At 54.5% G+C, this 22187-nt stretch overlaps 12 protein-coding genes across 12 annotated transcripts; 4 read left to right on the top strand and 8 right to left on the bottom strand.

Annotated features, from left to right (window-relative positions):
* Window positions 1–187: 187 nt before the first annotated feature.
* Window positions 188–1293, bottom strand: EI97DRAFT_461864 (NAD(P)-binding protein; the record flags this gene model as incomplete). The annotated part of the gene is made up of 3 exons (XM_033801225.1): window positions 188–972; window positions 1082–1113; window positions 1166–1293. The coding sequence occupies 3 exons, from the start codon at window positions 1291–1293 to the stop codon at window positions 188–190; spliced, it is 945 nt and encodes a 314-aa protein (XP_033650150.1).
* Window positions 1294–1999: 706 nt separating this feature from the next.
* EI97DRAFT_348248 (uncharacterized protein) lies at window positions 2000–2602 on the bottom strand (the record flags this gene model as incomplete). The annotated part of the gene is made up of 1 exon (XM_033794811.1): window positions 2000–2602. A coding segment is annotated over one exon (603 nt), but the record flags the coding sequence as incomplete, so codon positions are not given.
* Window positions 2603–2904: 302 nt separating this feature from the next.
* Window positions 2905–4353, top strand: EI97DRAFT_206896 (oxidoreductase-like protein). Its single transcript, XM_033793731.1, has 2 exons — window positions 2905–3108; window positions 3167–4353. Exons 1-2 carry the CDS (start codon window positions 2932–2934, stop codon window positions 4193–4195), a joined length of 1206 nt encoding a protein of 401 aa, XP_033650148.1. The 5' UTR covers window positions 2905–2931; the 3' UTR covers window positions 4196–4353.
* A 496-nt stretch (window positions 4354–4849) lies between these two features.
* Window positions 4850–7124, bottom strand: EI97DRAFT_436849 (uncharacterized protein). The gene is made up of 2 exons (XM_033799216.1): window positions 6841–7124; window positions 4850–6539 (listed from the first exon to the last, which is right to left on the bottom strand). The coding sequence occupies exons 1-2, from the start codon at window positions 6913–6915 to the stop codon at window positions 5148–5150; spliced, it is 1467 nt and encodes a 488-aa protein (XP_033650147.1). The 5' UTR covers window positions 6916–7124; the 3' UTR covers window positions 4850–5147.
* Window positions 7125–7643: 519 nt separating this feature from the next.
* Window positions 7644–9191, top strand: EI97DRAFT_406066 (RTA1-domain-containing protein). The gene is made up of 2 exons (XM_033796580.1): window positions 7644–8066; window positions 8230–9191. Exons 1-2 carry the CDS (start codon window positions 7892–7894, stop codon window positions 8958–8960), a joined length of 906 nt encoding a protein of 301 aa, XP_033650146.1. The 5' UTR covers window positions 7644–7891; the 3' UTR covers window positions 8961–9191.
* Window positions 9192–9916: 725 nt separating this feature from the next.
* Window positions 9917–11547, bottom strand: EI97DRAFT_452956 (uncharacterized protein; the record flags this gene model as incomplete). The annotated part of the gene is made up of 3 exons (XM_033800433.1): window positions 9917–10728; window positions 10781–11384; window positions 11434–11547. The coding sequence occupies 3 exons, from the start codon at window positions 11545–11547 to the stop codon at window positions 9917–9919; spliced, it is 1530 nt and encodes a 509-aa protein (XP_033650145.1).
* A 550-nt stretch (window positions 11548–12097) lies between these two features.
* Window positions 12098–14140, bottom strand: EI97DRAFT_206846 (uncharacterized protein). The gene is made up of 3 exons (XM_033793728.1): window positions 13170–14140; window positions 12542–13103; window positions 12098–12483 (listed from the first exon to the last, which is right to left on the bottom strand). The coding sequence occupies exons 1-3, from the start codon at window positions 13943–13945 to the stop codon at window positions 12247–12249; spliced, it is 1575 nt and encodes a 524-aa protein (XP_033650144.1). The 5' UTR covers window positions 13946–14140; the 3' UTR covers window positions 12098–12246.
* On the bottom strand, window positions 14141–15230 carry EI97DRAFT_206851 (uncharacterized protein). Its single transcript, XM_033793730.1, has one exon. It carries the CDS (start codon window positions 14985–14987, stop codon window positions 14337–14339), a length of 651 nt encoding a protein of 216 aa, XP_033650143.1. The 5' UTR covers window positions 14988–15230; the 3' UTR covers window positions 14141–14336.
* Window positions 15231–16043, bottom strand: EI97DRAFT_206850 (Prefoldin). The gene is made up of 3 exons (XM_033793729.1): window positions 15982–16043; window positions 15757–15923; window positions 15231–15705 (listed from the first exon to the last, which is right to left on the bottom strand). The coding sequence occupies exons 1-3, from the start codon at window positions 16009–16011 to the stop codon at window positions 15540–15542; spliced, it is 363 nt and encodes a 120-aa protein (XP_033650142.1). The 5' UTR covers window positions 16012–16043; the 3' UTR covers window positions 15231–15539.
* Window positions 16044–16218: 175 nt separating this feature from the next.
* On the top strand, window positions 16219–17725 carry EI97DRAFT_426127 (alkaline ceramidase-like protein). Its single transcript, XM_033797180.1, has 3 exons — window positions 16219–16542; window positions 16593–16779; window positions 16847–17725. The coding sequence occupies exons 1-3, from the start codon at window positions 16441–16443 to the stop codon at window positions 17545–17547; spliced, it is 990 nt and encodes a 329-aa protein (XP_033650141.1). The 5' UTR covers window positions 16219–16440; the 3' UTR covers window positions 17548–17725.
* A 195-nt stretch (window positions 17726–17920) lies between these two features.
* Window positions 17921–19980, top strand: EI97DRAFT_436843 (beta-tubulin). Its single transcript, XM_033799215.1, has 7 exons — window positions 17921–18037; window positions 18166–18189; window positions 18238–18263; window positions 18331–18372; window positions 18428–18482; window positions 18533–18988; window positions 19048–19980. The coding sequence occupies exons 1-7, from the start codon at window positions 18026–18028 to the stop codon at window positions 19774–19776; spliced, it is 1344 nt and encodes a 447-aa protein (XP_033650140.1). The 5' UTR covers window positions 17921–18025; the 3' UTR covers window positions 19777–19980.
* Window positions 19981–20411: 431 nt separating this feature from the next.
* EI97DRAFT_206724 (phosphatidylethanolamine N-methyltransferase) lies at window positions 20412–21785 on the bottom strand. Its single transcript, XM_033793727.1, has 5 exons — window positions 21560–21785; window positions 21371–21410; window positions 21300–21316; window positions 20989–21094; window positions 20412–20904 (listed from the first exon to the last, which is right to left on the bottom strand). The coding sequence occupies exons 1-5, from the start codon at window positions 21597–21599 to the stop codon at window positions 20499–20501; spliced, it is 609 nt and encodes a 202-aa protein (XP_033650139.1). The 5' UTR covers window positions 21600–21785; the 3' UTR covers window positions 20412–20498.
* Between the last annotated feature and the right edge of the window lie 402 nt (window positions 21786–22187).

Genomic DNA, 22187 nt, shown 5'->3' with positions numbered 1-22187 from the left:
CGTGGCCACAGCGGAGCAAATATGGGTGTCTTGTATGTTTTCTACTTACGTCTGTCAAATGATGGCTAACATATTACAGTCACGAGAAATCCTAGAACTCCCAATTCTCAGCTTGAGGGAGGGAGATCTTCGAGGCAGATGTCGTTGGACATCTATAGTTTTCTTCTTCGAGCACATGCTACTCTGTCTATGCAAGCTTTCCCGGTACGAACGGGTGTCCGGCGCTCAACCCTCCATCCACAGCCCACGCCTGCCCATTGACATAGCTGCTCTCATCGCTTCCCAGGAATAGCACCGCACGAGCGATTTCGTCAGGCTGGCCTCCCCTCCTGAGCGGGTTCAATTGCCCAATCTTCCCCTCCGTACCCCGTTTCCTGGCCGCATCATAAGTCGCCTTCGTCATACCCGTCTCAATCAGTCCGGGGCAAACAGCATTGCACCGGATGCCCGTACCAACCAGCTGATACGCACACGTCTGCATCAAGCTGATAACGGCAGCCTTGCTGGCACTATAATCTGTGGGGCCGGCATTCGAGCGCAGGCCGGCCACGCTTGCCGTGCCGATTATGCTGCCCTGAGGATACGGCTTGTCCTTGCTCGTCTTCAACATGGCCCGCGAGGCATACTTTGCAGCGAGGAACACGCTCAGAGTATTCGTCCTCATCATCTGCATGAAGCCCTCCGAATCCTCCTCCCAAAACACCTTCCCGTGGGCGATCCCGGCATTCGCGAAGAAGACGTCCAATCGATTATACAGATCCAGCGCCTCCTGAACGACGTTCTTGACGGCCGTCTCGTCGGCGGCGTCGAAGGTGCGCGTGTGGATGTCTACAGTGGGGTACAGCGAGTTGAGTTCGCGCTTGTGCGCTTCGAGGTGCGAGGAGGCGTAGTCGCAGAGGAAGACTGCGCGGGCGCCGTTGCGAGCGAACTGGTGGGCGCTGGCGCGGCCGATACCGAGCGGTGAGTTTGCGCCTTCAAGGGAAGGGAGGGTTAGCTGGATTCTACTAGGTAGATTCTTTGAACTGTTGGGTCTTGGAGGGGAAATTGGGTGTATGGCATGGTTCTGTGTAGACGGACGTACCGGTGATGATGACGACCTTGCCTGGGACTCGGCTGCACAAATGTCAAAACATCTCTCTACTAAATACACGTATATCCAACTCACGGTCCAGCCGATTCCCCTGCGATCTGTTTGATCTTTGGCATGTCCTCGAACATGCCAGCATCGGGTATCCCTTCGGAGAGCTCGCGGCTCAGCTGCGCGTTGTTCTGGACGCGGGCCATAGGCGGCATTCTGTCTGCTTTGGGGAGAATGAGGTACGGTGAGAGGGAATGAAGTTTACTGTACAATAAGAGAGGGAGGACAGGTAAGGAAGGGCTATTATTGCGGAGTGGTTTGTCCTCTGCAATGCGGAGCTCGAGAGCTGCTGGGGTAAGATGTGAACGGGGATGCTGAGCCGAGGTAACTTTCTGGGATGGTGGGATTGGGGCTCGGGAGTCTGGATGAGAGTTGATTTGACGAGGAGTGCTAGTGGGATTGATAGGTATGGTTTCGTGTCTGGTGTTATTGGCTGGAGGCATATTCATCGAAGTGAACCAATCTTTGAATGTGTAGCGCTGGGATCTAATCGCAGAAAGCTACCTAGGTAGACTTCAGCCAAAAGAGTTGAGACAAAAGTGCCTAACATCCAGCATATCAAGACTGGTTTAAGAGATGGGCAAAATTGAAAAGCAAGAGCGAATTCGCCCTTTTAGCAACAGTGTATTTCCGAAAGTACCTGGGTATCATATCCATAATCTCCCAACGCCGATGCTGTGTTGCAAATGCTGCAAATCTATATGCAAAGATGATCAGTGAGCCTTTCCCCTCCGAATGAAGCTTCGTATCAGGTCCCAGAAGAGCCTTTGATGCTTATCGCCTCTTCCCCTTCTTCTTCTGAACTTTGAACCCACCCAAGGACAGCCCCTTCCCCATCCTCACATCCCTCGTACTCGCCTCCAACTCCTCCAAATACTTCTCCTTGTCGTCATCGCCATAAAACATCCTCCGTAATTTCTCGGCCTTCTTCTTCTCCTCCGCAGCCTTCTTCTTCACCCCTCCCGCATCCAGAACCTCCTTCAACTGTTCCGTCCCAACCGTCGCCACCGTCCCCTTGATACCAAGGCCATAAGTATCCCGCTTCTCTTTTGGTATAATGGGATGCAAGATGCCCTCCCCCGACGCACCCAACCCCCGCCGCGCATCGACGTCGAACCCGAACTTCTCCATATACTTCAACCCCATGCGCGACCTATCGATGGCCGACGGCGTGTGCGTCCTCGGCAGACTCATCTGATGCCCCAGCGACAAGAAATGCGCCCGCTCGTCGGCCTGGGTGATCGGCTCGCCGCAGGTCGGACATATCGGGTGCGAGACTTCTGGTTTGGGGACGCCGTTGGGGAAGACGATGGCGAGGTATTGGTCTGCTATGGAGACGGGTTTTGGCGCGGCTGAAGGAGGAGCGGTTGTGGTGGTGGCGGAGACGAACTTTACGGGGTGGTTGCGCAGGCCTTTGGTTATGGGTTGCGAGGTGAAGGGGGCGGTGGAGATGTCGTCGTCGTCTGTGTAGGTTGGTGGGAGTGCGTTCATAATCTTGGTGTTGATTTGGTAAGGTTGATCGGAGCCAGTTCTTGATGTGCAAAAGCCGACGCTGGCACGAAGGCCTCCAACTGGGTTGGCGAAGTACTGTGTACTTGTACAGGTGATGGTGTACGTTTCTGATTTCGAGGTCCATTCGTGAGGCGAGCGCCCGGGAGGAACCGCGCAATCACATGTTCAGGCGTGGGATGAAATGACGTCACGTGCCTTCCTGCGCCACCTGCGCCTCACTCTTGTGAACTTTCCCCCTTCGCGACTTCGTCGCACCTCAGCGACAGGTCTAGGGCAGCACGATGCCCGTCAATATTCTCGCCCAGGCCTTCTCCGACGGCATATCCTCTATTCCTTATAGCTGGACAGTGCTGAAGGTCATATCATGCCTTGCCGTTCTTTACCTGCTGAAATGGTACTTCAATGGAGCTACCAATACTTCGGAGCGCAATATGCACTCGAAGGTCGTGATGATAACGGTACGGCCTAGAGGGCCTTGTATCCTGTATCCCCCTAAGCTGAGCTGATAATCCATAGGGAGGAACATCAGGAATAGGCGCAGAAGTAGCCAAAGGCCTTGCCGCTCGAGGAGCTCAGCTCGTCCTGCTCACCCAGCACCCGCTCTCCGACCCCTTTCTCGTCGACTACGTTATGGACCTACGGGCTCAGACTGGCAATGATTTGATTACAGCCGAGCATGTGGATCTTACCTCTCTGCACAGTATCCGGGTCTTCGCGACCAAGTGGGTGGACAATGCCCCTCCACGACGCCTGGACATGATAATCCTGTGCGCGAATGTGCGAACGCCGCCGGGCGGGAAGGCGACGACGACCGAGGACGGCTTGGAGTCAACCTGGGGTCTCAATTACATGGCGAACTTCCATCTCCTGAGCATTCTCAGTCCGTCACTGAGAGTGCAACCCCCAGATCGGGACGTCCGCATCATATTTGGGACATGTAGTTCGTACATGGGAGGCACTCTGGAATTTGCTTCCAACTCGCATGCAAGCACAAAGTCGAAGCCTAAGGCTAAGAAGGATGCGAAAGCGTCGGCCGAAACCGCGGCATTCACTCCGGGCGGCGTGTACGCTACATCCAAACTCGCACTCATGACATTTGCAATCGCCTTCCAGAAGCACCTCTCCTCGTACGCACGACCAGACAAGACCCCCGTCAACGCAAGGGTCATCATAGTCGACCCTGGATGGGCACGCACACCCGGCATGCGCAGGTTCCTCTCTTTCGGGAGCCTCTGGGGCCTGGCGCTGTACCTGTTCATGTGGCCGTTCTGGTGGCTGGTGCTCAAGAGTCCAGACTACGGAGCACAAACTTTCCTGTACGCCGCAATGGAGGCGCAATATGGCCGTGGTCCAGGAGGGGTGTTTTTGAAAGAGTGCAGGGAGATCAAGTTCCAGAGGCCAGAGATTGAGGACGAGGCCGTGCAGAAGAAGTTGTGGGAGATGAGTGAGACTACGGTGCAGGCGTTGGAGAAAGAGGGGGCGCTGAGGAGGGCCAAGGAGAAAAAGGCCGAGGAAAGTAAACAGCAAAAGGGTGCAAAGAGGTGAGAGAACGGCCTGAAGCTAGTCGAGCAAGAGGCGGACTCTGCCGAATATCCAGCTTGTGACACATTTAGGGACCAAGCGCCTTGGATAATCAATGGGCCGATCACACTCCTTGTGGATGTTCTACGCGATGCTCCAGCCCCAGATTTCGAGGTCCAGCCAGGCGAATGAGTCCCGTCACTCCAGCGGAACCTGCGAATAGAACTCATGTTCACAGCAGGACTCGCATCATCGTGGCCAACATGAAGTTTAAACGAGCATACGGAACAATGAGGGTCTACGACCAAGGACACGATAGAAGATAACCAGCACGTCTCTGTCAATTCGAACATCCCACTTCCGGCGACTGCGGTGTATACACTTTCGGAAATCTGCACATACTTGCGTCCGAAGTTTTCTTGTTCAGATGGGCGCTAGCCCGCAAGTCGGAAATGCCCTCTGACACTACTGAACATGGTATGAGCGAAATGCCTTCTACCGAGACAGGAGGGGGTTTTTCTTTGCCCCCGCCTCCATCAGGGGCTACTACAATCAATCTCTCAACAAGGCAGAATGATCGTATTTCCGCTGGCATCTACGAAACTCCATTGCTCGTAGTAAATACGAATCGACTCACTTCACTTGCTGCGGATTATATTACCACCTCAAGAGTGTAGACACAACTCAGCCTTTCTTCTACGGATTGCTATCATAAATATAATGCAGAGGCATATTCGGCAGTAAAATAGTCCAACAAGCTTAGGAGCCTGCCAATATTTCTCCTAAGTGTGGAATGAATCCAGTCGCATCTACTCCTTACCAGGGCTTGAGGTGCTGCCAGATGGACAGCGCCCTGTAGCCTTCAACTGCTATATAGCACTTAGTTGCAACAGCTCAACGAAGTCTTCTTGGCTCGGAACCGTTTCTACTCTCGCGGACATACGTCGACCCGCCGCAGCATGTCCCATCACCCCTCTCAACTTTCAAGATCCAACCCCAATGCCTGTGCAGGCCACTGCACAAGATGCCACTTCTCCCTCCCCAGAGCTTTGGCCACTGCCCACACCGTATTCGTCCCCAAACCCTCGATCCACCAGATACCCCTCACCCTCCCAAGCAGCACGGCATAGTGTGCAACTATGACCAACACTTCCGGCATCTTCTGTTGTGCCAGCGAAATGAACTCCGGTGCGAGCCCGACAGGCCAGGTGAAAATGGTCGCGCGATCTTTGAGCATGCCTACGGTGGTGTCGTCGACCAGATAGGGAATCTCGGTTTTCGAAGGCCAGTTGGACAATGGGTCCGTTAATAGCGAGACCAGCGTGTATGTATTCCGCAGCGACTCCAGCGCCTTGGAGAGTAGGCTTTTCACCTGGGGGTCGTAACTATGCCCTTGCAGGAGTGGATCCTTTTGACATTGCCATTCTCCATCCTGGCTTGACACCCACAGCTTTTCCAGCTCCGCCAGCCGCGCATCTTCTTCCTTCGCCCGCTCTGTCTGCGGTATTCGATGCTTGGGCCACCATTCGCGTGTACAGATTGGCGAAAGCTCCCCTCCTATGACCCAGTTCCAGCCTGGTTTGAGGACCGTTAGCGCGCCGCGAAGTCCCCAGACGGTCCGGACGAACGAGTGGAGCATTTCGTCGATTACGTGGACGGGGGGTTCACTGATCCCTTCCGAGGGCACCGTGGCTCTCGCTTCCGACATATCGAGGGCGGACGTTCGGAAGAAGTACACAGCCGTAAGAGTGGAATGGGCGAACAGCGCGGCGGCATTGCTCTCGTTGATATCCTCCAAAGCGACGCGGAATAGCGAGATGGCGCGGTTCATCTGGTCAGCCGCGATCCGGTACAGGTTATCTCTCTCGTGTTGGCGTTCGGGGAGTCTAGCCAGGTCCAGGGAGGCGACGGAGAGGACGCCGTAGATGAGGAACCTGTGTCGCGAGGCCATGCTGGGGATGATGTTTTGCCAGACGTCTTGCTCCTCCTCGTCGGTGGCGAGGGTACGGCACGTGCTGGAGAGGTAGCGGTCGAGGAGGACACGTTGGAAGGGTTCGAGGCTGGCGCGACATTGAGACCAGGGATCTGTGCTGGGGAGACTTTGTTGTGAGGGCGAGGGTGACGGTCTGGAGGACGGAGAAGTAGCGTTGGAAGGGGTGATGTGGAAAGACTCCAGGGTGGATGTTAGGGATGACGCAGTGCTCTTGAAGACTCCTACGGTGTAGGGGGTTGAGTTCACTGACGAAGTGGAAGATGACGTGGTCGTTAGAGCTGTGGAGGGAAGTCTGGATGTAGGGACCAGGAGTAGGAAACTGCAATCCAGAGCTCTTCTTTCACAGTTTGCGCATACAGGATGTCTGCCGTCGCACTGAAGTCTGTTAGCGAATGGTCCATCTTAGCGCCGTCCGAAATGCAGGAGCCGCCAATATCATTTCTCTCGATAGGCCGTCCCGATCACATCCTCCATGCTTTCCTGTTTGTGAGGTCTTGGAGCAAGGAGTTTTGGTGGACTGGGATATTGGTCTGGAGGCATTGATTCGCCGTTGCCGGGTAACGGATGTAGGGACTAGGCGCGCGCACATTGCCCCTTTACAAATCCTCCTGGATTCATCTCGACGATATCCAAACCATCAGGGGTGCTGACGCTTGCGTATCGGGGCGCAGCTTACCTTTATCCGCCTTTTCTTACAGGCGCCGCAACCGAGTCTCGTTTTGCTGTGGGGAGCACGCTTCGCACCCGCCATGGTTGTCGGATGAGTCCAGAGTTGTCTGACTTGGCCGAGAATGAATGGACGAACAGCACTTGGCCAAGGAATCCAACGTTGGCAGGATTCGAACACTTCCAACGCCCAAACAATTGAAGCAGGACAAGGCGCGAATAAAAGTTGTCGCAGTACGACATCTTGCTCTCCCCTTCGCCCTGACAACTCGGCGGCTGTGCCTGGCCGAGCTCCACACCGGCGGGCATGTCGACGCGCAAGCTTTCCCCGACACCTATCTTAGATCCACACGATATCCACTAACCTCATTGGGAAATATCTCGTTCACAGCGTATTGCTATTCGCCCCCCTGGGTGTATGCGCGCTTGGCGGCTCTACGGGAGAAGCGCAACGGCGAGGGCTTCGAATAGTCTACTGCGACCCGCAACTGGCGCGAAAACGAAACGGTTCTTTCGCAGAGTCGTCCCATTCTCCCATCCCTGTGAGGCTGTGACGTTTTGTCCAGGCGAATCATGCCGTTCAGTGTACGCCGTGGGGTCGCAGGAGGATTGTTTGAGATTTTCTGATTTTGTATAGATGGGGAGATTGCGTATGTAGTCGTCGTCATGTCATGTAGGACAAGCGGCTGTGCCCTGGATGGTAATTTCCTAAACAAGAAATGTACGGAGGTCCCGCCGGGGCGAGGATACAGCCTAACAATAATGCCTTGGACCTCAGCGGGTTCCCCTACAAGAAGCCCAAATCGCCAATAACAAGCCGAGCGTTGCTTTGTTCTCTCTGTTTTCTTGATTTCACGTCTAGCTTGGTTCTTGCATATATTCAAAAGACTTGACGAGCGCTGTTTTTTCTCCACTCAATACCCCAGCGCACGACATCTCCATCACCATCACTTCACTTCTTTCTTTGACATATTCTCACCGCACCACCTCGCTTGAAGATACGGCCACCGTCACATCGTACAACCCAATCAACAACATAGGCTCACCAGGTCACCGTCGCCATGGTCAGCCAATGTGCCAACCGTGAAGGCGGCTATGAACTCTACGCCTACTCGCCCTCCTTACCCGCCGCCATCATCTTCATTGCGATCTTCGGCACCAGCGCTGTGTTACACATCTGGCAAGCCGGGAAAAAGCGTTCCTGGTTCATGACGCCGTTCATCATCGGTGGTCTAAGTAAGCCCGCGTATTTCCTCTTCTTGCCTCCTCTCTTCCCGCCCCCCCACCATCATCACTGCCTCACCCTACCCCAACCCTTGGGCCTAATACTACCTCTCAATATCGTCGTACTTCTCAACGTACTTCCCATCACCCCAACTAACGCCCTCCCCCCTCCCAGTGGAAACCGTCGGCTACGTCGGCCGCGCCCTCTCGCACCACAACACCTGCTCCCTGACCCCCTACATCATACAGACGCTCCTCCTCCTCCTGGGCCCGGCCCTCTTCGCAGCCTCCATCTACATGATCCTAGGCCGTATCATCCTCCTGACGGACGGCGAACCCTACGCCCTCATCCGCCGCACCTGGCTCACCAAGATCTTCGTCGGCGGCGACGTCCTCTGCTTCCTCATGCAGCTCGCGGGCGGCGGCATGCTGGCCAGCGCCGACGGCGATCCGGACAAAGCCAAGCTAGGCGAGAACCTCGTCGTCGGGGGGCTCTTCGTGCAGCTCGCCTTCTTCGGCTTCTTCATCCTCGTCGCCGCCCTCTTCCAAATGCAAGGCCGCCACCATCTCGCCGGCCTGCCGCAGAGCCTCAGCGCTTGGAGACGCCATTTGTATGTCTTGTACGGCACGAGTTTGCTCATCCTCGTGCGCAGTGTTTTCCGCGTTGTGGAGTATTTCCAGGGCGAGCACGGGTATTTGCTTAGCCATGAGGTGTTTTTGTATATCTTTGATGCGTCGCTCATGGCGGCGGCTATGGTGGCTATGAATGTGGTGCATCCGGGGGATATCGCGCTCTTGTTGAAGGGGAAGAGTTTGGAGGATGGGAGGGAGGGGTTCTTGGAGCTGGATAGTAGGGGCATGGTCGAGGGTCATGGAGTCGATGGACATTCGCGACATTGGAGGTGAGGGATGTAGAAGCAGGGGGAATGACGACGGGTGAAAGGGGGGGGGGTTGACATTTAAGCTTGATGATTTGCTGTGACTTTCTATGAAACGCGAGGAAAGGGATGTCATAGATTCAACCGTGACGGGCGTTCATGTGGATCAAAGATACTTTGGGACATGGGTTGGTAACGACGCGGCATATAGAGTAGATGTAACTGATTCACTGAATAACAACAACCACTGAGAAGGAACTTTACTACACTGTTTCCACATGTCGACCGGAATGCAAATTGTTAATCACAACGAAAGACATCGAGAACAATTCCGGCAACCAAAGTGAAGATGCTCTGAGAACAAAACAATCAATCTCGAGCTAGGAGATCTTCTGAACGATCCTCAAACAATGATGTAGACGCACTGCACGCTCTGATACGTGCGAATTCCACCTCATCTGGAGAGAACAGACGGTAGCGGAGCAAGGTTGAAGTTCAATTATGAGGTCGCAATGTCCAAAACGCTACAGTATGTACGCCGATTCGAAACAATTTCCACGCTCAAACGGGTATAAATCCCCACCACACCACCCTTAAGATGCCCTCCTTCTACAACAACCGTGCATACTAAATGGCCACGAGAAGGCAGCCAACCCCTTCCACGACTGCTCCTGCGCATGAACACCTCTTCCAAGCTGTGTCCCAGGTCGAAGGCTTCGCAACTCCTGCCGCGCAATCCCCGTTGGACGACCTTCCACTTCCTCATCTCGCCCCTCCAATCTAAATCCTCGACCACTTGTCGCCCTACTGCATAGGAGGCACATGCCCCTCAAGCACATGCGTCCCATACGGCCCATACCGAAAGACATCGAGGTCCTGCTCATAGAACGGGATCCGCTCATGCACCCCTTTCGGCGTCTCTGCCCGCGACTCGATCTGGAAAATCCGCAAAACCCAAGAGTCAGCGAAACGAGCTTCCCTCACTCATACATCCTTCCCACCTACGCCAAACTCCTGCTCCGAATCCACCGGCAACTCAAAGTCCGTCGCGGCATGATCCAAGATCGAGCGATCGACGTCGGGAATGACGGTAGCCGGCGCGGGGACCGCAGGCGACCGCGACCGCGAAGCGTATGCGTTCGGAGACAGCGAGGCACTCGCGTTCCCCGTCGGGGTGAAGACGGATGCTGGCGTGGGGGAGGTGGAGCACGGGGTACTACTGACTTCGACCATCTTGTCGCCCTGGACGACGACCTCGCGGTCGCGCAGGCGGCGCATCAGCTCCAGGAACTGGCTCTTTTGGAACTTCTCGCTTTGGTTGTCCGCCACGCGCTCGAGGAGCTTTCCCGCTGTGACGGCCAGTTCGTCATTGTCGTTGCGCGGAAATTGCTGCTCAGTCTTTTGCTGCTCTTCTACTGGTTGGTGTGTGTCCGGTGCTGGTAGGGAGTCCCGGGTATATAAAGACCGGTCTTGGAGTGGCAGTGAATTTACAAATTCTTGCCAGCTCTGCGGCCCGTTGAGGACTCCTGTCTGAGTTTGAAGAGGATACTCCGACATGATCCGCTCGTTCAGTGATTGGAGCAGTCCTTCCAGATTCTCGACAAAGGCCTTCGATGCTGGGTCCTGGCCAGTAACGCCGTGGTCGAGCCAGTACTTTAGGCCTTGCACTACTACGGGAAGACACTCGTGGCCTATCTGTGTTGTCTGTTCCAGCATTTCGAGGCGATCTAGAAGGTCGCCCGTTGAAGTAAGGCCATTCTGGCGGGCCGTTTCTGCAATCTTCATCATCAGGTACACTAGAGGAGAAATTAGACACATGCCGCAGGCGCGAAGAGCGGCACCACTTACAAGGTTCAGGCAGGCTCCTGAGTACAGGATCCTCATCCCCTTGCCTAGGTAATGCTTCATATTTCCATTGCTCATCCACTTCCAGCATGGCATCCCGATGCGCCTGCTCGAACGCTCTTTCAAAAGCAGCATCATCATATAGTGACACATCCTCCTCCACGCGTTGTTTCCCTTGCGCCGTCTCCGACAATGGTACCCCGCCCATGACGCCATAAGTTGACGTGTGCTGGAACGACGGTCCCGTCCAGCCCATGGTAGTCTGCCTCGGAATGCCACCGAACATACTTTGCTGCTGTATCGGAGCCTGCGCTGCAGGCGCCTGCTGTCTGAGAAAGTTCTTGTGCCATGCTGCCGGAGCACTCGAAGCCGGTTGGGAACGGTGCTGTTGTATCGGTAGGGGTTGAGGATGTGAGATATTCAGTCGCTGAAAGTCGGAGGCCCAGTCAGGGGTTTGGGGGACTTGTGCGAATTGTGGTGCTACCGCTGGAGGAGAATGGAAGGGCAGGCCGTGTTGGAGGGGAGGGGGCCCGGAGCGGCCGGCTTGAAAGGCGTCGAATTCGGGATCTAGGATGCCTGCATTGGGGCCAGGTGCTGATCTGAAGCCCTACGGAAGTCAGTCACGATTCTCTCCATGGAGTATTCAGGAGGCGTACTTGTATAGGCGACTGACGGCTGGTTAACCGATCCTGCTGTAAGGTGCGGTCTACGGAAGTGTGTTTCTGGAAATTCTGAAGGGCGTTCGAGGGACCACAAAGACTGTCTGCCATTTTCTGCAAAACGCTAAAAGAACGGCTGTAGGAATATACAAGTACAAGGAAACATGGAGGGAGTTGAGGTCCGGCGATGCGGCGAACTAGCCCGCATCCCGCCTTCTAGATCTAAGTAAGTTCTGAGAAGCCGAGGCACGTTCTAGCCCCACAGACCGGTCACTCTGGATGGGATTGACCGTGTTCACGTGCGGGGCATTAGCTTGATACTGAATGAGAATCGGTCTAGAAAGTTGTCCAGGACAAAAGAACGTATTAACGGGCATGTTCCTTGCACTTTTCTTCATCGATATCAAGGGGCAGCATCTGGCCGTGCTAAATTACAGCGCACCTGCCCCTCAAATATCACGCTATATATATATAAAACAAGGTTCACATGTGTGCTATGCCTATACTACCTAAACCCATCATCACAAGAGCTACGTCAATCATGCAACACTCCTTTTCATCCACCACTTGCCCCCAGGAGATCATCAAGAACCAAAACGATAAATCAAACCTGACCCATTCGTCACACAGCGCAAGCAGTGTGAGATACATTAGCCCAAATTCAACAACAGAAAGAAAACCTCTTGAAAGTCAAAAAGGGAAACGTTACTCCATCGTCTTCATCACATTCCATGTTGCGCTCGGAAACCAACCGCTTGGGAACTGCAAGTGGGTAAGAGCCCGTCATATCGCAAGCGCGCAACGTTTGCCTCAAAAGAACATCTCCTTGATTCCCACGACTCTCTTTGGGGACGACCGACGACGCGACGGAGACCTCGACTGCTTCCTGCGGCGCACCCAAGCGTACTCTGGTTTGCCGTGGTCATGGCGCTCTTCGATGAGGAGGCGGCTGGTTCCGCGGGTGCGCAAGCGGCGGGTATGTTCGAAGAGGATCTCGGTTTCCTTATTATCCATCTCGCGCAGAATGATGATGTAGTTGGGATCAGCCTGTGCGAGGGTTAGTCCTTCTAGCTGTGGAGAGAGACGAACGGACTCGGTCACTTACGCGATCAATTTCGTAAGGGATGTCATAGTAGTGGAGGGTATCAATGGACAGATGCTCCTTGTGCACCTTCACGTAGGTAGGCTGGTGCGTGAGTCGCGGAAGCGGATTCATAGGCGTCATGCCCTGCTGCTGTTGGAGCTTAGCCTGCTCCTCGGGCTTGATCATGGCCTGGATCTGGTTCTCCTGGAAGCCGAACTGGGCCAGGCGCTTGCGCATGGCGTCCTCGAGCTCCTGCTCCTTCTTCGCCTTCTTCGCCTTTTCCTCTTCCTCCTTCTGTTTCTGCTTCTGCAGGAATCGCTGGTACTCTTCCTCCTCCTCCTTCTTGCGCTTCTCCTCTTCGATGCGGAGCTGCATGATGAGCTCCTCGCGCTGACGTTTGGCCTTCTCCGCATCCAGGACCTTGTTGCGCTCGTACTCGGCGATGATTCTCTCGCGTTCCTCCCGGGCCTTCCTCTCCTTCTCGGCCTGCTCCTTGTTGAAGGCATCCACTGCGGCCTGGCGAGCCGCTTCCGCCTCCTTTTGCGCCCGTTCCATTGCCAGCTGATTCTCGTTAATGATGCGCCTACGCTCCTCCTCGGCTTCCCTGGCCTGCTTCTCCCGCTTCCGTTCTTCCTCGAGGAGGATACGCTTACGCTCCTCTTCGGCCTCTCTGGCCTTCTTCTCCCGCTTCCTCTCTTCCTCGAGGAGGATCCGCTTGCGCTCTTCTTCGGCCTCCTGCTCCCTTCGTGCCTTCTCCCGCGCCTCCTTCTCCATCTTCAACTCCCACTCCTTCTTGAGGCGATCCTCTTCGAGCTTGATGCGTGCTTCCTCCTCCTCGCGCTCTTGCTTGTCCTTGAGGAGCTTGAGCTCTATGCGCTTCTTGATCAGTTCCTCGCGTTTCTCTTGGTGCTCACGCTCTTGCTGTTCCCTGAGACGCTCCTCCATCATCTTGATCTGATATCTTTCCAACTCGTGGTTGTGGTGGTCGTGGTGGTAGCCGGGAGACTCGTCCCGGTGGTAGTGTGCTGAACGGGATCGGGACCGCCTATTTCGAGCGACCTCGAGTCTCAGCTGAGCCAGCTCGTCCTCGACGGCCCACTCATCGGCCATTCTGAGGGGTCGGCCACGAGGGCTCGTACTCGGGCCTGGGCTGCGCTGTTGAGTGCGCACATTGGGGTTGCTTTCGTTGTCGAGGCGGGTGGTGTTGTAGATGGTCACGTTGGGGGCGGGGGAATGTCCCACGGAGCGGGTACGGTGAAGGCCACTGCTATAAGTGTGGGTATGGTCTGGGGTCAGCAGCTCGCTACGGCGGCCGTAGCCGTCGTCTCGAGCGCGAAGATGCGGGCGGACATGGCGGGCACCGGCGAAATGCCTATCGGAGTGATACCACTCGTCTTCTTCGTCCCAGAAGTCGGCGGGTGGCATGGTTGGGTGTAGTGAAGCGATCGAGTGGGATGGTGGGGTGTTGTTGGTTCACAGTGTCGATCCAGAGAATAGGCGAGTGTGGAAAGGCTCAAAGAAAACGCGAGCGATCTTGGAGAGTATATGGGATATTGTGTAAGACGGGCGGTGAGCCAGTCGCGGGGTGATGCGGGGTTGGTGTTGAGTCTCCAACAACACGACAGATGTGACGACGAAGTCGTTGGAAGCAGGAAGAAAAGAAGGCTGGCAGAGGGCAAGGTGAGTAAGAAAGTTACGGGCAGATTTGGGGGCCGCAACGGATGGGACACGGGCGAATAGTCATCAGGCAGCGCCGGGGCTGAGAGGCACCAAGTGATGGGCGATACATCGTGAGCAGATGGGCCAGCTGCCCGCTTCAAAGAACAAGGGGTCGGGGTATGTTATGGTTGACCGCAACACAGTACTGTGTACGCCTGTACGGCCGCGTTCGCGAGAAGGTCATAGATGGAACATGAACCGTACGGGATTGCCGCTCGACTACTCCATACGCACTCCCATAGTACACAGTACTTCCCATTATTCGTGGAGTTGCGGCGGCTCGAAGGAGGGGCAGCCACAGCCACACCTGGGCTGCGATGCTGCTAACCACTGCTTTAGGCATGGCGCTCGATGTCGTCCATACTGCAGCAGTCCAGGTAGTACACAGTACTGGTATTAATAAGAATACGAAAGGACTGGCTGACCAGTGTCCGCACTGCCAAAAGGTCAGTGTTTCAGGGCTGGAGTCACGACGCGAGCGCCTCATGAAACAGCCTGCTCGCGTGCACTTTGCGGGACAGATGACTGCTTGACGACGGTGTCGGTGTCCACGGAACATCCAGAATTTGGTAGATATGAGATTGTGCTTGCCCAGCGACATCATCGACTGTTTGAACTCGTTCGAGACGTTCAGCCATATGTTCCAAGGTTGGCTGAAAGATGCAAGCACTCCCTCGCCTACGCTATCCCTTTTTCGGATACTGAAAAATGCATATGTAGGAATACTCCATATGCGTGTCGGATTCATACTGACCCCTGCTTCTCTTTTGATCGTCGACTATACATACGTTTGTGTTGTGGTTGATTCTATGATGTCAAAAGAAGAAGTAAGTCGGTAGGGCATAGGGCAGAGCGGCCTGGGAACGGCATGCCTCGCTTGTATCAATATGCAGCGGTAGAAAGAAAGTCCGTGAGCCAAGTGTCGTACTGAGTTTGGTTTTCGAGTGAGTGAAGCCTGGTGTAATAACAGAGTCGGTAGTCGCAATGTCGGACTCGGAATCAACCATGTCTCTCTCGTGTGCAATGCCTGTTGATCTGCACTATATAACAATCTCCATTCATAATAATGACCGAACAGTTGCGCTGTTCGATTACGCCGGAAGCAAAGCGGGCCAGGGTTCCATCCACGGTTTGGATGGTGACTGGGCATCTGATGAACTTTGAGGATTGCGATACCAATGCCCCGCTCTGAGCGCTTGCTTCTCTTTTGGCTTCCAGCCGACGGTGGCCAGAGATGCCGAATTCAAGCCAATTTCTCTTTCTTGCGAGTGCTGGTAAACGAGAGTCGATCCTGCCTAGCTCACGCTCCAGCGCCTCGAAGGACTTGCTCGATGCTGTCCTTGCTGTTCTGAAACGTCTTCTCCAAATAATCTTCCTTCTTGTTCAGATTCGACAGATCTGCTTGGAGCTGCTCGCTCTCTGCGCTCAGTCTCTTTTGCACATCGGAAATGGGAGTGCCAATGAACCTGGGCATTGGATTAGTCTGGCTTACCACTGGTAGGCGGATGGGGTCGTACATCTTGCCCACGCCCTCGTACACGTTCGTATCCTTGGGAAGGGACGTAACTTCGCTGGCGGTCAACTGCAACATGCGAGCTTCGCGGGTTTTGGCGGCCTTCTGTTGTCTCACGACGACGAGCTGCTGCTCAGCAAAGGCCTTCTTCTGGCCAATCTCCTGCAAAACCTAGACGGCAGGTCAGATCTCACGTGCTTCGCAATTACCACAAAAGCCAGCCGTTTACCTTCTGAAGAGCATCGTTAGGTATCGACATGCTTGGAAGCTTGCGATGGTGTTGCACTGAATATAATCTTCGAATTCGTCAAGCGTCTTCCCCACAAGTGCTTGGCCAACGGTGTCGGCTACTCTTGCCGCGGTTTGTGGTCGCCCGCTTGGAGTTTCCCCTTCCGAGGGTGGCGAAAAGGCAACAGAAAACAAGAGAACGCCCATGGCCACTGGGGCAGCGCAAGAGCGCCCGTGACAAGTGACGCGCAATACACAGTAGCGTCTGGTTGATCAACACCTCCCACTGGGCAGTTCCCATACTTCTGCTATTAACCATGAAAATTCACAGTTTTCTTCGTAGCACCGCCCGTTCTCACCCATTGTCACACGACATTCCAGTACTCGTAGCTCTCTCCACGATATAGACTCCCAAAGGTTTACCGAAGCGCATGCTACCAAATTCATTCATTGCCACAGCATGGCGGCCCGAATGCTCTCTCTAATTCCGTCCATTCCCTATCCTGTCGAGGCAGAGGGGAGATGGCTCCCCGTGACTTCGACGATAGACTGGTGCGAAGAGGTTCGTCTCCGTAGTATCTATCTTGGAACTGGTTTATTGATATCGCCCAGAATTATTACGCGACCACTTACTCCGCCGAGATCGTGAATACCCTGACGAACCTCCTATTCATGTACCTGGCTGCCAAAGGGATACACAACGTCCTCACCCAGGGCCATGATGGCGTCTTCCTTGTCGGCTTCGTCGGCTACCTGCTTGTTGGCATCGGGAGTTTTCTTTTCCACTCGACGCTAAAATGTAAGTAACATGGCGTAGGGTTCCGAAGCTTTGGAGTACGCGAACATGACTGATATGTATACTGCAGACCCCTTCCAGCTTGTAGACGAGCTGTCTATGATCTATACGACATGCCTGATGTGCTTCGCTACCTTTTCATACGGCGGGTCAAGGCGGTATCGCAACACCCTGGCTGCCTCGTTGGTTCTGCTCTCGCTTTTCATCACCATCTACTATCACTATCTGCAGGACCCAACCTTCCATGAAGTCGTTTACGCCATTCTCACCGTCATTGTCGTAGTGCGTAGTCTTTTCCTCATGGAGACAAACCTGCGACCAAGATGGCGTTCCAAGGCGAGAGAAGCAGCCAATCCACGGCTAAGAGGTCAGGGACCGGCCGCCGTGATGATCGAGAATGAACGGGATCAAAAGATTCTGCGAGAGATGTGGATCATGTTCTTCTGGGGCGTCAGCATATTCTTGTCCGGCTTCGCACTCTGGGCTGTGGACAATATCAGCTGCTCCTCCCTCGTTAGCCTCAGGCGCAAGATCGGGTTGCCATGGGGAGTTCTTCTGGAGCTACATGGCTGGTGGCATCTGATGACTGGCGTTGGAGCTTACGCCTATCTCGTCTGGGGAATCTGGCTTCGGCACTGCCTCGATTACAAGCAGGATGAGTATGAGTTGGTCTGGCCTCGGTGGACGAGCATGCCGGTCGTCTTGAAGCGGCAGCCCAAGTATCAAATCAACGGAACTGACGAAAAGCTGAAGGAGCTGGTTAGAAACTGACGACAAGAAGCGTACGGAGTACTGATGAGTAGAAACATCATTGATGGGCACGGTGAGTTGGTCTGCCTTTTTCTTCAAGTTGGCGCGTATGGGGCCAAAACAAAGTTGGAAACAAGACGGGCGACAAGAAGGAATAGATGTATTTCTAGCTCGTACAATTCTGCAATATGAGTTCTCCTATGCTGAAAGGTTGATAAAACGGTGACAAGGTAACCGCTGCCGTCTTCTAAGTTACTGTACCGACCACATGTGTTGTTGTTGTCATGGAAGGGGCAACAGATGGCCGGTCGCGTACACAGTGGGCTAGCGCGCGCACGGGCCACGCGCCAGGTAAATATTGGCGCCTTCCCAGACCGCCTCTCTTCTCCCCCCTCGAACCTCCACTCCAACCCGACAAGTCTCCCGATCAACTTCTTCGGCACCCTCTTCCCATTCTCAGCTCCATTATCCGCCTTTGACGCCTTTGTATCCACCCAAAATGCGTGAGATTGTACGTAACAAGCCCTGCAAACCCTTTTGTTGAAAGACTTTCTCGCGTGCCTTGGAGCCCCGCGTTAGCTTCAGGGACACCACAACATTGAGGGACATCAGCTAACATGAGCCTTTCTGCGCGATTAGGTCCACCTCCAGACCGGCCAATGCGTGAGTAATCCCTAACGAGTGCGTTTGACCTTGTTCTGACATGTGTAGGGTAACCAAATCGGCGCTGCCTTCTGGTGCGTGCTTCCTTACAGCGTCCACGAATCGCGCTCAGGGACAACAACTAACGTTGCTGCTCTACAGGCAAAACATCTCTGGCGAGCACGGCCTCGATGGCTCCGGCGTGTAAGTGCAATCCGGTAGGAATCCGTTGCTTTTGCAGCGTGCTAATGGGAATCAGGTACAATGGCACGTCGGATCTGCAGCTTGAGCGTATGAATGTTTACTTCAACGAGGTATGCAGCCTCCTCGGCCCATCACAGGGTATCGTACTCACAATGGACAGGCTTCTGGCAACAAGTTCGTTCCTCGTGCGGTCCTCGTCGACTTGGAGCCCGGTACCATGGACGCTGTTCGTGCTGGACCATTCGGCCAGCTTTTCCGCCCCGACAACTTCGTCTTCGGCCAGTCCGGTGCCGGTAACAACTGGGCCAAGGGCCACTACACTGAGGGTGCCGAGTTGGTCGACCAGGTTCTCGACGTTGTCCGTCGCGAAGCCGAGGGCTGTGACTGCCTTCAGGGTTTCCAGATCACCCACTCCCTCGGTGGTGGAACCGGTGCTGGTATGGGAACGCTCCTGATCTCCAAGATCCGCGAGGAGTTCCCGGACCGCATGATGGCCACTTTCTCCGTTGTGCCGTCTCCCAAGGTGTCTGACACCGTCGTCGAGCCCTATAACGCAACCCTCTCGGTTCACCAGTTGGTTGAGAACTCTGATGAGACCTTCTGCATTGACAACGAGGTTCGTCACTGTGTGCGCCTTTTGCAAAATACAGACAATGCTAACCGACCGTCGAACAGGCTCTCTATGACATCTGCATGAGGACTCTTAAGCTGAACAACCCCTCGTATGGCGACCTGAACCACCTCGTCTCCGCCGTTATGTCTGGCATCACCACCTGCCTCCGTTTCCCCGGTCAGCTCAACTCCGATCTCCGCAAGTTGGCTGTCAACATGGTTCCCTTCCCTCGTCTCCACTTCTTCATGGTTGGCTTCGCCCCCCTGACCAGCCGTGGCGCCCACTCGTTCCGTGCCGTCACCGTGCCGGAGCTTACCCAGCAGATGTTCGACCCCAAGAACATGATGGCTGCTTCTGACTTCAGAAACGGCCGCTACCTGACCTGCTCTGCCATCTTCCGTGGCAAGGTCTCGATGAAGGAGGTTGAGGACCAGATGCGCAACGTGCAGAACAAGAACTCTTCCTACTTCGTTGAGTGGATCCCCAACAACGTCCAGACCGCCCTTTGCTCCATCCCCCCGCGTGGCCTCAAGATGTCGTCGACCTTCGTCGGCAACTCGACCTCCATCCAGGAGCTCTTCAAGCGTGTCGGTGATCAGTTCACGGCCATGTTCAGGCGCAAGGCTTTCTTGCATTGGTACACTGGTGAGGGTATGGACGAGATGGAGTTCACTGAGGCTGAGAGCAACATGAACGACCTGGTGTCCGAGTACCAGCAGTACCAGGAGGCATCCGTCTCGGATGGCGAGGAGGAGTACGATGAGGAGCAGCCACTCGAGGCCGAGGAGTAGAGATGATTTGGTGTCTCGAGGGAGAAGGCATTTTGATACAGCGCTTTAGCCTATCAAATCTGGTGGCTTTTTGCAAGCAGGTGTTGGAGGTGCTGGCGCGGTGGAGCCGTTTCCGTCGCCCCGAACATTTGTGAGCAGAATAGCGAATTATCTTAGGGAGTAGGAGTAGAGCTCTTGTTAATGCCAAGTGTTTTAATCGAGATGGTTTCTCTAATGTTGCGTTTGCGTGAGAATGAAGTGGTCATGCATATTTCGTGGAGTTTGCAAATCGTAAGCCAATTCAGTACTTTCGAAGCTGTGAAAACCAGATTATCAGGTTAGTCGAAGTCATCCCTAAGATGGGCACCTGCGTCTCAAGTCGAGCACCGCGGCGGGACTTTTCAGTGTTTGGGTGGTTGTTGTGGTATGGGGTCTGGACAGAGGCTATTGTTGTTTGTTGCTTTGGGCAAATAAATTGTCGCTTTGGGACCACCCGCCTTCTCCTCCGCTTCTCCTCAGCTAAGGCACACATGTTGAATATGAAATCCCGCCCGACCCAGGGCATCTGATGCGCGTATACTATATACTCTCGCTCGCCGGCGCTGTCTTGGGAATGTTGAAAGGAAAAATATCCGACTATCCGTCTACCGGTTTCGATGGAGTCAATGCTCAGCATCCACGCCGACTTGAGCGGCGTATCTATGAGCCAAGCTCACTTTCCCGACCTCTTACCTTTTCTTTCCCTACAATCCCTTCTTCCCTTCCCTCCTTCCCTCCCTGTCCCGCTTCGCATATATCATAGCCGTGAAGGGATCCTCATACCTTCTCGCGACCTTGTACGCCAGGGCGACCAAGGCCGTGAGCAACAACCCCGCAGGTTTGCCCGCCCAGATGGCCGCGGCGAGGAAACTCAGCGTGCTACCGTGGTACATGGGCGCGCTCGTGACGTTGAAGGGGAACGAGGTGACGGGTTCGTCCATGAGGATGCCGAAGTAGTCGCCTAGGTAGGTGCCTGTGATGCCGAGGGCGTACATGGACGTCAGGACGAGGAGGTTGCCTGTTAAAAAGAGGGGGATGGCGGAGAGGTGGATGGGGGGAGAGGAGGTGAGGAGCGGGTGGGTGGGTTGGTGGGAGAGGGCGGTGTGGTAGCTGTGTATTTTTCCAAGGTGGTTAGTCGAGCAGAGGAGGGTGTGGTTGTGAGCGTGGGAAGGGAGGGGGGGAGAAAGGACGTACATGTAGTCCCTGATGATGCCGAGGGAGAAGATGGTGACGGCCAGGGCGTAGCAGCCTAGGCGCGAGTTGCCGCCGAAGAGCTTCGTGATGGCCTTGTTGTGGTATTCTGGTTGGAAGCGGGATGGGTTAGCCAGTGGTTGCTTCTTGAACCCATTTTCGCGGAGCTTTTGCCTTGAGCTGGTGGCATATGGGGTTTCTTTCCAATTGTTCTTGGTTGCTTCCTGGAGCATTGGGGTATATCCCCGCTTCCACTCCATCGTGTATATATCGTTTTCGAGCGGGAGGCAACGAGGGAATCCGATCGTACGTACCTTGACGAGCCGCAATACTAAATAGCTCTCCGTTAGCTAGCACGTCCATAATACACGAACGTGATACTTACTTCCAGAACGTCGGGTTAAACACAATCGACCCCGCCGCGACTGTTGTGGGGGTTGGTTTTGGTTAGCCATAGATTTTCCTACTCAAAACGCGTTGTACAGCTCCCACGAGCTAGCCGCATGGCCTCGAAAGGGGAAGAATGGGATGCAAGAAAGCCACCAAAAACAGAAAAAATGGATAGATCACGTACGCCAAAAGCTGGGTTGACCGAAATCCACCCACGCAACCATGATCGCTGCTGACTGAGTGTGTGGTGAGAAAGGCGAGGAATCTAGCGATGGGAAGAAGCTGCAATGAACAGAGAGCAGCAAACTCTCAAAAGCGATCGAGCCTTGATAAGGACGGGTGAAGGAACGAGGAATCTTGATCGATGGGAGGTGGGGGAGCTTTGTCGGCAATCTATGCTGTCTCACTAGCGAGGGTCGGAAACAGCAAAACTGAAAACGTCATTCCGCCTGGGCAAGGTCCAGGCGTTGGATGGGCTCACATGACCAGAGCCTCTCAAACGTCCAAGCTACCAACCAGTGCAACTCGTCATTAATCAATAACAATCGCATGCACTACTGATGAATGAAAGCATGAACGAATGGTTGATTGATTGATTGATTGAGCGACTGACCGAATCCAGCAAACGCAGTCTACCCTCCCAGACTCCAATGTCCTTCATCCACCTATCCAAACATGTGCCTAGGACGCGGCCATGCTCTCTTCCAATGCCAGGCACACGCTGCCGAAATCCTCTTTGGACGCCGGAGAAGCAGAACGAACGTGAAAACAAACTGACCACTCTAGGCCCGCCATCTATCCTAGCACACCAG

This window comes from Westerdykella ornata (assembly GCF_010094085.1).
Source record: "Westerdykella ornata strain CBS 379.55 unplaced genomic scaffold EI97scaffold_36, whole genome shotgun sequence".
NCBI lineage: Eukaryota > Fungi > Ascomycota > Dothideomycetes > Pleosporales > Sporormiaceae > Westerdykella > Westerdykella ornata.
The sequence above is the reverse complement of the archived record's forward strand: the minus strand, read 5'-3'. Positions and strand labels throughout refer to the sequence as shown.

Excerpts from the sequence above, each read along its gene's own strand:
- EI97DRAFT_206850 (XM_033793729.1), bottom strand. The coding sequence starts at position 16,011 with ATGTCGATACCTAACGATGCTCTTCAGAAG. Across the intron at positions 15,924-15,981 it reads CTAACGATGCTCTTCAGAAG|GTTTTGCAGGAGATTGGCCA; the intron begins GTAAACGGCTGG and ends CCTGCCGTCTAG. Across the intron at positions 15,706-15,756 it reads TACGAGGGCGTGGGCAAGAT|GTTCATTGGCACTCCCATTT; the intron begins GTACGACCCCAT and ends TCCAATGCCCAG.
- EI97DRAFT_206896 (XM_033793731.1), top strand. The coding sequence starts at position 2,932 with ATGCCCGTCAATATTCTCGCCCAGGCCTTCTCCGACGGCATATCCTCT. Across the intron at positions 3,109-3,166 it reads CGAAGGTCGTGATGATAACG|GGAGGAACATCAGGAATAGG; the intron begins GTACGGCCTAGA and ends GATAATCCATAG.
- EI97DRAFT_436843 (XM_033799215.1), top strand. Across the intron at positions 18,264-18,330 it reads CAAATCGGCGCTGCCTTCTG|GCAAAACATCTCTGGCGAGC; the intron begins GTGCGTGCTTCC and ends GCTGCTCTACAG. Across the intron at positions 18,483-18,532 it reads TGAATGTTTACTTCAACGAG|GCTTCTGGCAACAAGTTCGT; the intron begins GTATGCAGCCTC and ends CACAATGGACAG.
- EI97DRAFT_206724 (XM_033793727.1), bottom strand. The coding sequence starts at position 21,599 with ATGGTTGCGTGGGTGGATTTCGGTCAACCCAGCTTTTGGC. Across the intron at positions 21,411-21,559 it reads CGGTCAACCCAGCTTTTGGC|TCGCGGCGGGGTCGATTGTG; the intron begins GTACGTGATCTA and ends CCCCCACAACAG. Across the intron at positions 20,905-20,988 it reads GGCATCATCAGGGACTACAT|CTACCACACCGCCCTCTCCC; the intron begins GTACGTCCTTTC and ends AAAAATACACAG.
- EI97DRAFT_406066 (XM_033796580.1), top strand. The coding sequence starts at position 7,892 with ATGGTCAGCCAATGTGCCAACCGTGAAGGCGGCTATGAACTCTACGCC. Across the intron at positions 8,067-8,229 it reads GTTCATCATCGGTGGTCTAA|TGGAAACCGTCGGCTACGTC; the intron begins GTAAGCCCGCGT and ends CCCCCCTCCCAG.
- EI97DRAFT_206846 (XM_033793728.1), bottom strand. The coding sequence starts at position 13,945 with ATGCCACCCGCCGACTTCTGGGACGAAGAAGACGAGTGGTATCACTCC. Across the intron at positions 13,104-13,169 it reads GAGGCCGAAGAGGAGCGTAA|GCGCATCATTAACGAGAATC; the intron begins GCGTATCCTCCT and ends GGAGGAGCGTAG. Across the intron at positions 12,484-12,541 it reads TCCCTTACGAAATTGATCGC|GCTGATCCCAACTACATCAT; the intron begins GTAAGTGACCGA and ends ACCCTCGCACAG.
- EI97DRAFT_436849 (XM_033799216.1), bottom strand. The coding sequence starts at position 6,915 with ATGGCGGGTGCGAAGCGTGCTCCCCACAGCAAAACGAGACTCGGTTGC. Across the intron at positions 6,540-6,840 it reads GTAAGAAAAGGCGGATAAAG|TGCGACGGCAGACATCCTGT; the intron begins GTAAGCTGCGCC and ends AACAGACTTCAG.
- EI97DRAFT_426127 (XM_033797180.1), top strand. The coding sequence starts at position 16,441 with ATGGCGGCCCGAATGCTCTCTCTAATTCCGTCCATTCCCTATCCTGTC. Across the intron at positions 16,543-16,592 it reads CGATAGACTGGTGCGAAGAG|AATTATTACGCGACCACTTA; the intron begins GTTCGTCTCCGT and ends GATATCGCCCAG. Across the intron at positions 16,780-16,846 it reads TTTCCACTCGACGCTAAAAT|ACCCCTTCCAGCTTGTAGAC; the intron begins GTAAGTAACATG and ends TGTATACTGCAG.
- EI97DRAFT_206851 (XM_033793730.1), bottom strand. The coding sequence starts at position 14,987 with ATGAATCCGACACGCATATGGAGTATTCCTACATATGCATTTTTCAGT.